Below are 14,111 nucleotides of genomic sequence, written 5' to 3' on the forward strand. Positions count from 1 at the left end.
CCCCCCCCCCCCCCGTTCATTCGCTCCAGGACGCCTCAGGCCCGTGCGCACTGGTGTCAGCGCTGAGACCCAGGGTGACATGGCCGGGGTGCTCAGGAGGCTGCACGCTGGGAGGGGACACACACCAGCACAGGGACGACAGACGGCACAGAGCCTGGGGAGGGGCGCTCGGGCGACCAGGGTACCGTGCAGCAGGCGCAGGCCACAGGCCGCTGCGACCAGAGGGGCGGCCTTCTCCCTGAGGCGGGTTCACTTGCCTTCTTTGGCCCCCTCTTGCATTTGGTTTTATTCCCGAAACAGCCCACCCCAAAGAGCAGTGGCTTCATGCCCTGCAGGCCCTGAGATTCACTACTGACGTAGGTGTGAGGACCCCCACCAAGGACGCGGCCCTCACAGCGGTCCGCAGGCTGTGGCCCACGGTGGGGAGGGGGCCCGCGGTGGCTGCCCTGGACCCTGGGGGCCGGCTTGCCCCCCCACCCCCCGCGCCCTCAGCGGCACCACCTGGCTGGTGCAGGCGCTCCACAGGTACACGCAGGTCCCCAGCCCCACGCTGAGCACGTTGAGGGATGACCAGTCCACCAGGTTCAGGTAGAAGTCGTCCTGCAGCTCCGGGGCGTCCAGGACCTTGAAGGGGATCTTGGAGATCTTGCGGGTAGGTTTCCGCGGCGACCGCAGGAGCTTCTGACTGCAGGGAGGGAGAGCCCACCTCATGTCCTAAAGCAGCCGCGGTCTCCTCTCCTCCTCCGCAGCCCTAGGAGCCCCAGGCTCCCCGCTTGGGGTCTCCTGCTCACCCTTCCCCCTTCTGCCACCCACATGATCCCAAAGCTGTGGGTGACCCAGCGGCCACCAACCTCCCTGAACTGACAGCCACACCGTGCCCTCTGCCTGGACCTCCTCTGGGGAGCCTCCCCTGCCTCCCCCGTCTGGGCCTAATGCCGCCGAGCCTGCAGTGCGTTCCCAGTGCGGGGGGCCTCCTGAGCCACGCCTGCACCGAGTGCGGGTCTCGGACCAATCTTGGCCCCCGAGCACCGCCTGGCTGCCGGCCCGGCCCTGTCCCAGCCCACACAGGCCCAGGCTCACCTTTTGTTGCTGACTGGGGACAAGGAGTAGGGGGATACATCGTTGCCATCATCAGGGCTGGAGCGCTTGGTGCTGAGGGAATACTGGAGGTGGGAGAGGGGGGACACCTGCTGTGCAGAGCCTCAGCCTGAGCTCAGGGACTTCAGGCCCAAAGCCCCGGTGCCCCCGCGCTGCCGGAGGCTGGGCAGAAGTGCGGGCTGCACACTGAACCCGGAGGAGCTTGGGTGAAAGGTGCAGTGGCCTAGGCTCCAGGGATCTGGAGATGCAAAACAGGCCTCAGGCCTGAAGCATCGTCTGGACAGTGACTTGCCCGTGTCGGCCTCCCTGCTGCCCCGACGGCCACCAGCCCCCTGGCCATCTCTCAGGAGACCCAAGCCAGGCTCTTCCCACCCCTGCGCGGGGGCTACCCCAAGGCTCAGGACCCTGCACGTGGCACCTGCCCCAGCGCGGCCTTCGTGGTGGGAGAGCAAAGCCTTGGCTCGAGGCGTGGGGTTAAGTGGCTCCCAGGGTGAGCGCGGGAGGGGCACGTGGGGAGCCGAGCCGGGTGGCCTGGCAAGATGCAGGCTGCCAGTGGGGAGAGGCAGCGGGCTCACCGTGAACAGGCCCTTCTTCTCAGGCGTGGAAGGCTGTAGCCTGCGGTCCTCCGTCTGTGGGTCCTGCACTTTCTCGATGCCGGCCCCCAGCAGCTCATTCTTCAGCAAGNTAGCTTTCCGGTTTTGGCTGGGGGACTTCTCATTCTCCTGGGGGAGAGGGAGGGAAAGGAGGCAGGGCCAGCTGGAGTGAGCCGCCTGGCCCCCCGGCCCCACCGCCCTCTGGGCAGCCCCTCACATTGATCCTGTGGAAATTCACGCTCCAGTTGGCGCCGGCCCTGGAGGGGATGAAGCGGTCTCCGTGCTTGCTGGGGGAGGACACAGGGGAGTTGGCAGGCGTCAGGGTTCGCCGCATCTCCGCGACCTGCAAGGACAGCAGGGCAGGGCTGGTGGCTCAGAGCCCCCCAGCGTGCAGGACTGAGGTCAGCCTCTCCTCAGACCCTGAGGCCAGGCCTAGCCTGCCTGCCTGCACTTGGCCTCTGGCCGCTGAACCTGGGGTTCGCTTTTAGAAATCCAAGTGGCAGAAGGGAGCCGGTGAGTGAACCACGTGCTCAGTGTGACCTCCCAGCCCTGGGAGGCCAGACACCGCCAGTGGCAGTGCCCGAGCGCGCCCGTGCCTCCCAGCCATCACAGCGGGAAAGGGCACAGCACAGACCAAAGGCCCTGGACTCCCTGCGCTGAGAGCTGCTGCCGCGTCAGCCCCATCTCCATCAGATGACGATGGTCCCCCACGGAACCGCGACTCACTCACCAGAACTGGGGAGCGGACGCGGGGGCATGGCTTCCAGCAAACCAGCCCACACCCCTCAACTGTCACAGAAATGCCCCATTTTCTGTAAGGAAACTGTGGTGGGTTGACCTGTGTCTCCCAAAAGGACGTGTTGAATTTCTAACCCCCGAGCACCTGGGATGTGACCTTATTCAGACACAGTCTTTGCAGTTGTAATCCAGCTAAAATGAGGCCACGCTGGAGTGGGATGGGCCCCAAATCCATGCCCATGTCCTTCTAAGAGTCAGAGACGCCGACACACACAGAGAAGGGGACACAAAGACAAGGCAGAGACGGGAGTGATGGCTCTGAAATCAAGGACTGCTGGTCACACCAGGAGCTGGGGGAGGCAGGAAGGCCCCCCCCATGGGGCCCCCACAAGGAGCGTGGCCCTGAGACACCATGGGCGAAGGCCTCAACTGTGCAGCACAGAGCTCAGACAGCGTTGAGAGGAGCCCATGACACAGGCAGCATGGCTGAAGGGTGTGGGGTACAGGAAAGAGGCACCCCTACACGCTGCTGGGTTCCAGTAGATAAGGACCGGGCCACCTCATGCCACCATCACACCTCTGCCCGGTCAGGCCAGCCTCACAGGACCCCCAGGTCTGAGACACTGCGCCCTTCACCTCCCTCTCTGGAAACTGAAAGCAGACCACCTCCCTTGTCCCCCTTAGTCCTGAGTGTGGCCCCACGGGAACAGGGGTCTGGAAGCTCCAGGAGGGGACTCCCTGGCGTGTGGCTGTGCCTCTCACCTGCCCTGCACCCCATCCTCTGAAGGGTGAAGCCCAGTGGCTCACTCAGTCCCCACCCAAACCCCCGCGTGGGGCCAGGACAGTGCCAGCGGGGGCGGGGTGCCAGGTACTCACACAGGGCATCGTGTTTTCGTTCTGAACGACGATCTGCCGGAGGAGGCGCCGCTCATAGTCCTGGTCCATGGCGACGCAGGGCAGGCCCAGCCTGCCGGCCAAGGTCAACTGGCCAAGGTCAGCCTGGGGCAGGAAGGGCAGGAGAGGTCAGCACCAGTGGGCAGCAGCCCCCTCCACTGCCTGGTGACCACAGGGAACTCCATGGTGATGGCCAGGTCCCCCCACCACGTGTAGGGCCTCCCTCCCAGGAACAGGGTGGGGTCCTGGCACACCCCACAGGCTATGGAAGCCACAGGGGATGTGATGGGGAGCACCAGGGCTCCCCTGAGGGACTCAGAGGCCGGGGCTCCCCCTGGCCTTTGTCCTGGTTAGTGCAAGTCTCTCATCTATTCCCGGGGCCAGGGAGCTTGCCCTAGGACCACCCCTCCACTGTATGCACCCCATCACGTTGCCTTCCTGCTTCAGACCCTCTGAGGCCACAAGCTGCTCCCTGACCACATCTCGCCCTGAGGTGGGGGGGCTGGACAAGAGCTGAAGTGGTCCCAGCACGGGTTCCTCCCCGGACGGGGAAGCCTGTGTCCGAGAGCAAGAACAGGGCCGCATCCTCGCCCCGCAGGCCAGCGTGCACAGCAGCGGGTGGGGTTCAACAGTGCCGCCCGGCAGAGCTCACACCCCCTCCCACTGCGCTCGGCCCAGCTCGGAAGGCTTCTCTGAAGAGAAGTGAGAAGAGGGGAGGCAGGACAAGAATATTCTACACGGAGGAGCGCACGGAGGACAGAAAGGGCTGTGCACTCTCCAGCACAAGGGGGAGCGAGCAGCCACCTCTGAGAGAAGGGTGCTCTTCAGCGCGGGGCTGGACCCCAGGCCCACAGCCAGCGGCGGCTTCCAGAAACCGACGTGAAACGTCTGCCAGCCCTGCCTCCCCGCGGGGGCATCACAGAGCCTCTGGAGGCTGAAGCAAGAGTTGGGGGGACAAAGGCTGGCGGGGGGGCTCAGAGGACTGCAGCTTCCCGCGGCGCACCTGCTCTCTGCCCCAGACCCCCTGCGCGCTCACAGTCACCATCGCTCCGCTGCTCTGGCTGGGGCCCGGGGCCATGACAGGAAAATAGCATCAAATCGAAAAAGCAAAGGCTGGTCAAAAATTAAAAGTTTATGAATTCTGAGGCGTAGCACCCTGGAAAAGTCAACACTTGGCTTAAAAAAATTACAGTAAAAGATACGTAACATAAAATGCAGCACCATAACCATTTTAAGCGCACAGCTCAGCGGCAACGACGCACACTCGCATTGTTCTGCAAACACCCCCACCCTCCGTCTCCAGAACCTTCTCATCCTCCCACACTGAGACTCTATCCCATGTAGCACGGACTCTCCGCCCCATCCCCATGAGCTCCTCGTGTGTCTCTCCCCCCCACCCCACGGCTCTGTGACCCAGAAATCCCACTTCTAGGTACACACCCTGGAGAAAGGAAGGCAGACTCACGCCAAGACCAGGACTCTAACGTCCTGACTAGCATTACTCCCAAAAGCCAAAAAGAGAAAGACGCCCAAGCGTCTACCCACAGACGAAGGATGGACATGGTGCGGTCCGTCCACACGCTGGGACGTCACTCAGCCTTCAACAGAGAGGACATTCGACACCTGCTATAGCGTGGGGGCACCTGAAGACCCTGCGCTCGGCCAGAGAAGCCAGACGCGGGACGCATCCCACATGATCCCGCTCCCCAGAGGGTCCCATCTGCAGACACAGAGGGTAGACCAGAGAGAACATTTGCCCTTTCAAACAGAGACACCGGACGACGCCTGGGTGGCTCAGTCAAGCCTCTGCCTTTGGCTCAGGTCGTGATCCTGGGGTCGTGGGATCGAGCCCCAAGCTGGGCTCCCTGCTTCTCCCTCTCCTGCTGCCCCTCCCTCTGCTTGTTCTCTCCCTCCCTCTCTCTCTCAAATAAATAAAATCTTCAAGCAAAGACACCTGAGGAAAGTACTAGCGTCGTGTCGCCTGGGAAGGAACAGACCTGGGGTACACCACTCACACCTCCCCAGCTGTGGCTACACAAGGAGCTACCCAGGCCAACCTGCCGAGGCCCGACTTTCAACAGCCCCGAATGGCCTCTCCTGGGGTTCCGGGGCCTGCGGTGCAGAGACCGAGTGCAGCACGTGGCTGAAGGACCAGCGTAAGCCCACCGCGTCCTCGACCCTCACCTGCGATGAGGGGACACAGAGCGCTGGCCTGGGGTGGTCCAGGCCCAAAGCCAGACACTCAGCCAAAGACAAGCCAACTGGATTACACTCGGAGGAACAGGAGAGCGGCCGCTAGTCACCATGGTGTGTCCCACACCACGTGCCACATTAGCAGGCGTGCACTCCCAGTGTGTGGCCTCACGTGAGTGTGAACACGTGACAGCTGAGCCAGGGGCAGCAACGCCCCAGGGTCACGTGGGGGCACGGCCAGGGGCTCCTGCCCAGAGGCCTGACGTCCACACCCACCTGCCCCAGGGGCTTCCCTCCACTGGGCCTGGGGTTCCTCTGAGCTCCCCCAGCCCCGTCATCCTCACGGGGCCACACAGTGGGCCTCCTGCTTTGGGAGTGAAGTGGGGTTGAGGCCCTCCATCTGGTTGTAAACCTGTGGGAGCAGCCACTTCCCTTCCTGGCCATCGCCCCCCACCTTGCGTGTACCCCGTGTGCCTCGGCAGAGGTCCCCAGACCAGTTCAGACCATTTGTCACAGAGCAGAGTCCAGAAGTGGAGGATGGCTGTGTCCCTCAAGCCCCCCTCACTTCTCTGGCGGTGAGGACCCTTCCCCACCCTCCCCTTCCCGTCCAGCTCCAAGTCCACCTACTCGCCTGCCCCAGGACAAACCCCAACATGCCCTCACCACAGGGACCACTCCTGGGGCAGCACAGCCATACGAGTTTCTGTCCAAGCTGGAGATGCCCATTCGGAAGACAGGGTGTTTCCCAAGGGTGAGCCTGGGAACCAGGGGTGAGCTCCAGGAGGCCAGTGTCCACTTTGACGACCGAGAATCCCCAGTGGGATTTATGGCAGGGGAGAAGAAGGGACACAAAGAGAAGCGATCATGGCTCCATTCTGGTAAGTTCTACCATCAGCGGGTACTCTCCCAGAGCTGGGCTAGTCGCCTGTCCATTCCACTTTGCGGACAAGGAAACAAGGGTCAGAGAGGCAGCTAATGTCCCTAGGCCAACTGTGCAGAGGCAACCCTGGCCAGCCCTGACTGGGGCGTTGTCTGCCGCCTACCAGGCAGTGAGCCCTGGGGGGGCCAGGTGAAGGCCATGCTCAGTTCACATGCTCAGTGGACACCCCTCCCCTGCTCTCCCCCCGCAGGGCTGCTCAGGGCCAGTGGGGCTCTGGGGAACGAGGGGCCTCAGCACCGGGAATGGTCACACTGTGGGCTACAGAGTCTAAACCTCTCAGCCCAGAGGAACTCACTTCCAATGGAAACCAGAGCCTCCCATTTACAAAGCAAGGCCACCACGTTTACGCCCCCTGGTGACTCCCTGTGAGACCAACGGGGCTGATCTGTCGCAGGGATGGCAGGGCCCAGGAGAAACGGAAACCGTCCGCAAAACAAGATAAACCACAAACGGTTTTATTTAAAAAGACGACACAAGCGGGAAAAACACCTGCCAGCCCCGGGAGACACCGAAGCCGTGGAGGGTATGAACACGACGCTTCTGAGAGAGGACGCCCACCCCGCCGGCAGCCGGAGGGCAGCAGGTCCCGACCCCTGAGCCCCAAGCTCCCAGGTCAGCTGACAGCCCGGCCGCCCCGGCAAACAGAGAAGGCAGGCACGCGCTCCTTGGCAGGAGCTGAAACCCGACTTCCAGGGAAGACAATTTGGCAGTTGCTTTCCAGATTTAAAACACACATCCTTTCTGATGCGGTGTCTCTACTTCTAAGAATTCGCCCGTAATAGTTGTGTGTGCGAAACCACATACAAGGACGCGGTCTGCAGGCTGCGTGTGAGAGTGGAAGGCGAGGGCCGACGCGGTGGCGTGAGGCTCACGTCCCCACCAGGGCACAGGGCAGTGGCGGGGGCAGCAGGAGGGTCAGGGAGCCCCACGCCCATGAGCGCAGCTCGGTGCCAACAAGCTACTTCCGGAGGCCGGGGAAGAAACCATAGCACAGGTCAGCTGTGGGGGAGGAACTGGAGTGGGGGCAGGAGAGGAAGGAGCCCCGCTTCCCCCGCACGTCAGTGTGCACTTCTGGGGTTCTGCAGCTGTGGCCCAGGCTGGCAGGGCGCCCAACGTTCGGCTGCCTTCACCGCACATCTGAGAACTTCCCAATAACACGTCCAAGCGTGCACGGACTCTTCTGTTCCCGAGCAGTCCCCAGCGCGGGCCGCAGCACAAAGGCTCCCCCCAACCCCCAGGCCTAGCCCGAGACAGAGCCAGGAAGGAAGCAGTGAGCGCCCCCCGAGCTCACCCTGCTGACTGGGGCAGGCTGGCGTCCAGGTCAGGTGAGGGGGCCAGAGCCCTCAGCCACTCGCTGCCACTGTCCCCTCCACTGGATACTGTCCCTGGGGGACCTGCCCACCCACCAAGTCAACCCCTGAGGAAGGGGTCTTCTCTTCTCCCAACTGGCCCCCAGGATGAAAAGCCAGGAGACCCACTCAGGCCACTGCCTCAGACAAGCTTCCAACGCCAAGACCGCTCTTCCGGGAGACAGGCGGCATCCCAGTCCCCTCACAGGACAATGATGAGGCTCCCACACAGCGAAAGCCAGGCTCTGCTCGGGCCAGGGGTCGCCCAAGCACCTAGGGCTGCCCTCCCGGGCACTGGCCACGCTCTGCTCCTCACTCGCCCTGGGCCCGGACCCCTCTGAGAGCACACCGCTTCCCCCCAGCAGTCGTGGAGCGGGGCCCAGCCTTCTCTGCAGCTCTCCGCCAGCCCCTGACCTCCCCAGCCCCGCCGTGCGCTGCTTACACGGCTTCTGCCCAGCGAGCACTCAGAGAAGACGGCTCACTCCAGGCATGACACAGTGGCTCTCACTGGGGCCATCCTGCCCCCCAGCACACGCTGGGCAGTGTCTGGGGACATGCGGACATGTGTGATTGTCATGACTGAGGTGCTCCTGGCATTGAGGCGTGGGGGCTGGGTCTGCTGCTCGCCCCCCCCCCAGTGTTGGGGACGCCCCCCCAGACAGTGGTCCGGCTGGAACGTTCACAGTGCCGAGGGGCAGACCCGCTCCGGGGCCAGGCCAGGGAGGCTAGCCGACAAGGGAGACGAGGAACACGTGGGCTGGGCCTGGTGTGAGCAAGGACGGATGACACAGCACACAGCGCCTCCAATCGTCTCCCAGCCTCCTGGAGCGGGGGTGCGGCCGCAGGGGGCACTCAAGGACAGTGGCATGGACACGCAACGGTCTCCCCTCCACGCCTGGGGGCAGCGCAGCACAGCCACACCTCCTCTCAAGTTCATGCTGGGCCCCGGGGCCCCCAAGACGGAGCACTCTGCGCTCACCAAATTTCAAGCCCCTCAAAGTCCTGCTCATCTCGAAAAACCGGTCCCTCCTGGTTTGGATGTTGTAAGGCTCTTCAGCGAAAGCCAAGGCAATGAAACATCCCCACAGCAGGGCTTCCGTGACTCGGTGTTTCGAGGGTGACAACAGTCTGGACGTGGCTACCAATGAAATGGTTTACACCAGAGGTTCTCCCCATTGTGACGACCACAGACGTCCTCACCACCACCCAGCGTCCCCTGGCAAAACTGCCCCCGGTGAGGGTAACTCCAGCTTCTGGGGGGGAAGCCGTTCCTGCCAACAGGTAGAGGTCAGGTGGCACCTGCTACCCACATGGGTGCGGAGGAGCCTGTGGACACCCACCCCGCCCCATCCTGTGTGGGCCCAGGGTCCCAGGTCAACGGGATACTGCTCCTGGCCCCGAACGCAGTGGGCCAGCGTTGCTCCAAGTGCCTTACTCAATTCTGTCCCCAGGTGCAATGCTATCTCCCTTTCATAAAGGAGGAACTTGCTGGGATCCTCCCCGGGAAATATGGCTCCAGCTCCTACGGTCACCCTCCTGCCCACAGCTGCTCAGATCGTGACGCTCCCCAGGTGGAAGGGTCCCCAGGCCCAGCACCCGAGCCCGCCAGCCACCTACAGGTCAAACACCTGCTCTGGAGTAGGGAGTCCCATCACATGGGAATATGCGCTGGTCGGTTCTCGTGGGCACCATCCACAGGTTGGGAATATGCTGGTAAATGGCTGGGGGCTCCCTACGAACCTTCACCATGGGGCACAGCCCGGGGTGGGGCCCCTGAAGTCTCCAGAGCGCATGCCCCCATGTGGGAGATGAACAGGTGCGGCTGCAGGAGACCCAGGGGTAGCTCCAGGCACCCCCCAGACCATCTGACTAGCAGTCCTTTCCTCCCAAGGAAGACAAGAGAGTGCTGCCGGGAGCCCAGGGGCTGGTCATACTCTTTTCAGCCATTCTCTAAGAGGCTGGGGAAGTACCGCAGGAGAAAGACCCAACTAGAGAAAGGGGGAGTTGTCCAATTTTCTGCTCACGTGGGAGACTCTGGCTTTGCTGCTTCTGCCTCGGCTCAGATAGGCTTGTAAGCAGCCCTCACGGCTCCCTCCCCCAACACCGCAGTCAACCAAAACACCATTCAGTCCTAGAAAAGTCTATCGGAGAATGCAGGGGCTTCAGAGAAGGACACACCTGGCTTTGAGTCCTGGCTTCCACTCCTACGGGCCCAGTAGCTTTGGGCAAGCCACTTCTCTCTGACGTGGGTTACGGGAGAATGGCACCTATGCTGCTGTAAAACCGGGAGTGACCTCCTCGAAGCAGCTCGCCCAGTGCTTGACCCAGAGGAGACGCTGGGAAGTGGCAGCTGATCCCAGGGGCTCAGGGACAGGTGCATGACAGACTCCAGACGGGCCTGCTTCCCTCTCCTCTGTCCGCAGCGTGTGCAGGCTGGGCGGCAGGGGAGGTGCCCCGGCGGCCACGGCTGCTGCTGTCCAGTGAGCTCCTGGCCACAGCTGTAGGCTGGGGGGCCAGGGGGAGCACCTTCTCCTCCCTCACTGCCCCTGCAGGTGAGAAGATGGCTCTCCCCCCACCCAGAGGGGAGAAGACTGTGGTCAGTAAAAGACGTGGGGCTGCGTGGCGGGAGGCCTGGCCGTGGTCTCCAGACACCAACTAGAACGCAGGCTCCTGGGCTCCCAAGAGGTGCTGCACAGAATGGGACTTCTGAAGCGGGACGTCCCACCCGGCAGAGGGAACGCGATGAGCTAGTGGTCCCTCACCTCTCACTCCAGCAAAAGACAAGGCCCGGAAGAGCCCGAATCCAAAAGGACCGCGCCTGACACAGGACAGGGAGACAATGTGCCTCCCCTCAGGGGCCGATACGAATCAGCATGAGGGTCAGGTTACTCCTGGGGAGGCCCAGACGTGGGGGCCCCGGAGAAGCATGTTCCTGCATGCACACATTTACTCAGCTAAGGCCGACTCCCCACTCACTCTGTGCAGACAGGCCCTGGGGCTCATCAAGGAGTCCCGCCCCCCACGGCGGGCAGTCTAGAGGTAATGGCTTTCTGGACCAAAGGCTCTCCCTTTTCAGCCTGTGACAACAGCCCAGAGAGACACTGCTGGACTCCAGGCGAGCACTGCTGCTTGAAGCCTCAGAAACGTGCCCAGGGTGAAGTCGCTCGTCGCCCACCTCTCGGAGCTGCAAGGCGCCCGTTCTCCAGTGTGATGGGGTGAGACCTCCAACCCACAAGGGCGTGAGGGCCCGCGCAAAGGCAGGATGACTTGGCAACAGACCTGAACGACTGACGCTCACGTACGTGTTTGCAGCTGTGGCCTCTGTCACAGGGCCAGATCTCAAGGCTGGACAGGTTGGAAAGCGGCTCGGAGTGAGCCCCTCACAACAGCATCTGCTTGCACACCGGCAGGGACAGGGAGCTCACCCCCTCACAGGCAGCCTTGAGCGTCAGCAAGTGCTTCCTCGATAGGTCTCGCCATGGATCCCACCTCCAGGTCCCAGGCAGGGTCAGAAGGAAAACCCTCAAACCTAGTATGTTTAGGGCAAGGACCCCCGACCCCACCTACTGGCACTGGTGACACTGGGGCCGTGTCATTCTTGGGGGGGGGGCGGCGAGTGGCGGCATGGGCACAGTGGGGGGTTGAGCAGCATCCCTGGCCCCCACGCACTGGATGCTAGAACACCCCCACTGTGACAACCATAAATATCCCCAGATATTGCCCCCAGTGGAGAACTCCTGGCTTATGGGAATCCTTAGGGGGAAGAGTGGTTTCCCTCGGGCTCAAGAGGCCAGAGCTGACCTTTCTGTTTCTGTTCAGCCTTCCAGAAGTGCAGGCAAGCTCCAAGCAGCAGTCTGGCCCCTGCCCTTGCTCCCTGCATCCTGCCAACGGCACCTCCGACCCAGCCAGCCTGTTTACCTCTCCTTACTGTAGGACACTGTGCAAGTACAGCCTGACACGTCCCGCACAAACCGGTGGTTCCTTTCTCTGGGCACAGCATGTGCAGAAAGGCACAGGGACCCGGAAGGAGCGGTCCGCTGCCCTAGAGAACCGCGCAGAGGTTTCGGGGAGGCTGGGTGTGAGGAGCATGCTGGGGGCAGAAGAGGGAAAGGTAAGGCCACAAGAGCGGTCTCCTGGGCCATGTCCTGGGGCTAGTGGCAGGGTGGTGGGGCAGGACAGGGAGCCGGGAGTGGGAGCTGTGCCTCTGTGGACCGAAGGTGGCATCACGCGGAGACTGGGCAGAGCACTGGGGAGCAGGGGTCCAGACCATACCTGCCAGGTGAGAAAGTGGGCGATCCCAAGAGGATGGGGGGATGGAGAGGAGGGGCTCCATGGGAGGCCAGGGGCGGGAAAGGTTCAAGGAAAGAGTGACTACTTCCGGGCTAACTCAACCCGGGCACCTGCAGGCCACCCGGACGACTGGCACTGGCCATGCGGGCTGGGCGTTCTGGAGCCAGCCTCGGGCAGCAGCAGCAAAGGGGGACAGGAGGTGAAGTGCGTCCACCCAGAGAGCGTGCAGAGAGCAGAGAAGCATCTGAGTTCAGATCAAAAACAAGGGTCACCACACAAGAACCGGGAGTCAACTGTTCGCAGTGGCTCTTGTCCTAACAGGCAAAAGGTGGAAACAGCCCAAGTGTCCACCAACTGGTGAGCGGACAAACATAACGTGTCCCCAGGGGCAGGAGTGTCACTCGGCTGCAACATGCGCTGCCCCGGGGACGGACCCCGAGCCCATGACGCTCAGGGAGGGAACCAGACACAGAAGGCCCCGCGGCGTGTGCGTCCACGTGTGTGACACGTCCAGAACAGGCTCATCCTGACAGAAAATGGGGCAGTGGTTGCCGGAACTGGGGAGAGCATAGGACTGATGGGTAAAGTGAAGAAGGTTTGTTTGCAGTGATAAGAATGTTCTGGAATTAGGGTGATAGATGCGAAAGCTGAAAAGCACTGAACTGTGTATTTTAAATCAGTAAATGACAGGGCATGGGAATTATACCTGAATAGATCTGTTACCAACAAAAATTCAGCAAATAAATAATGAAAAGGAGGGCCAGTGAAGGAGGCTGCTCACTGATGGGAAGGTGTAGGAAGCCAGGGGAGAGTGGAGTCCACAGTCCACTTTTTGGGGGGCGGGGGTCATTTGTTAGGCACGACGGTCAAGGACCAAACCACTCGTGGCTGCTGGGACGCGACGTGCGCTCCTGTTCCAATCTCAAGCGAGGAAGCCACAGCAGGAGAAAGCACTCACTTGCCAAGGACACCAGGATGCATGGTAGCTGGGGGCATGAACGTCCCCTGTCTGGCACATCCGTGCCACACGAGAAGGAGCTCTGATTGTGTGCGAATCCCAGGGCTCGACAGAAGGAAGGAGCTGCAGGACGCGCCTGGCTCCAAAGCGCCCGCCGCCGTTCCCATGTACCAAACAAATCTCGGGCAGGTGCAGGGAGAGGTGGCCAGGGTGGTGACCAGTGGACCTGACAAGGGGGAGGCTACTGGGGCCTGTGAGGGATCAGAACCTGGACGGCGGGAAGCTGCTGGGCAGAAGAGGGGCAGCCCGATACTCTGAAGGCCACCAGCTCCCAGAATGGGCCAAACGTACCCTACCGTCCGGCTGTCCCCGCCCTCTAGCACCCACTCAAGCCAGTGTTCTCGAGCTCCAGCCCTATGGGGCACGGGGAGGCTCTGGGGACAGAGGCCCTGCCCTCACAGGGCTCTCAGTGTGAACTCCAGTCCCAGGTCTCCCCCCTCGACACTGCTGATATTCGGGGCCATCCTGAGCATGGGGCGGCAGGGTGGGGCAGCAGCATCCCTGACCCCACCCACTCGAAGCCAGGAGCACCCCCAGACGTGATCACCACAGATGTCCCAGACAGCACCAACGTCCCCGGCTGAGAACCTCTGCTCTAGAAGAGAATTACAACAGTAGTGCCATTTTGCTGGTTCCTAAAAGACCAAGTCCCTTGATCTTGACACCTAACGCGAGTCTCCAGGATCGGCCCTCCAAACAGAACGATTTGGGAGCCTCACCCCGCTCAGTGCTACCAAGCAAAAGGTCCCCACAACCAACCCCACTCTGGTCCCCAAACCACCAGGCCAGAGGCCCCAACAAACAGCACTGGGAGATTTCCTGCTGAAATAGAGGGCCTCGTGTGAGAATGGAGGCAGACCGACTTCTGAAGACTCACTGCCTCCTCATCTGCTTCCAGGCACTTCTCCCCTAGCCCCAAACAGCCACCGCCACCGCCACTGGCTGGGCCACGGGGGTCTGAGATTTCCCTGGGGAAATAGTCCCGGGGGGGGGGGGGC

The 14,111-nt window shown here is 62.3% G+C and overlaps 1 protein-coding gene across 9 annotated transcripts in view; it reads right to left on the minus strand.

The window, feature by feature from the left end:
• The window catches only part of FZR1 (fizzy and cell division cycle 20 related 1), a 20,704-nt gene that overhangs the window by 4,777 nt on the left and 1,816 nt on the right, over nucleotides 1-14,111 (minus strand). For 5 of the 9 annotated variants that reach the window (XM_040629614.1, XM_040629605.1, XM_040629607.1 and 2 more), the window contains 5 exons: nucleotides 3,306-3,428; nucleotides 1,909-2,034; nucleotides 1,674-1,820; nucleotides 1,081-1,190; nucleotides 502-685 (listed from right to left, as the gene is read on the minus strand). In XM_040629614.1, the coding sequence (XP_040485548.1) occupies nucleotides 502-685; nucleotides 1,081-1,190; nucleotides 1,674-1,820; nucleotides 1,909-2,034; nucleotides 3,306-3,374 (636 nt within the window). In that variant the 5' untranslated portion in view covers nucleotides 3,375-3,428. The remainder of the gene's footprint in view (nucleotides 1-501; nucleotides 686-1,080; nucleotides 1,191-1,673; nucleotides 1,821-1,908; nucleotides 2,035-3,305; nucleotides 3,429-14,111) is intronic. The other 4 variants (XM_040629608.1, XM_040629612.1, XM_040629613.1 and 1 more) reach the window with 2 other exon arrangements.

Source organism: Ursus maritimus, unplaced genomic scaffold, assembly GCF_017311325.1.
Source record: "Ursus maritimus isolate PB19 unplaced genomic scaffold, ASM1731132v1 scaffold_14, whole genome shotgun sequence".
Lineage (NCBI taxonomy): Eukaryota > Metazoa > Chordata > Mammalia > Carnivora > Ursidae > Ursus > Ursus maritimus.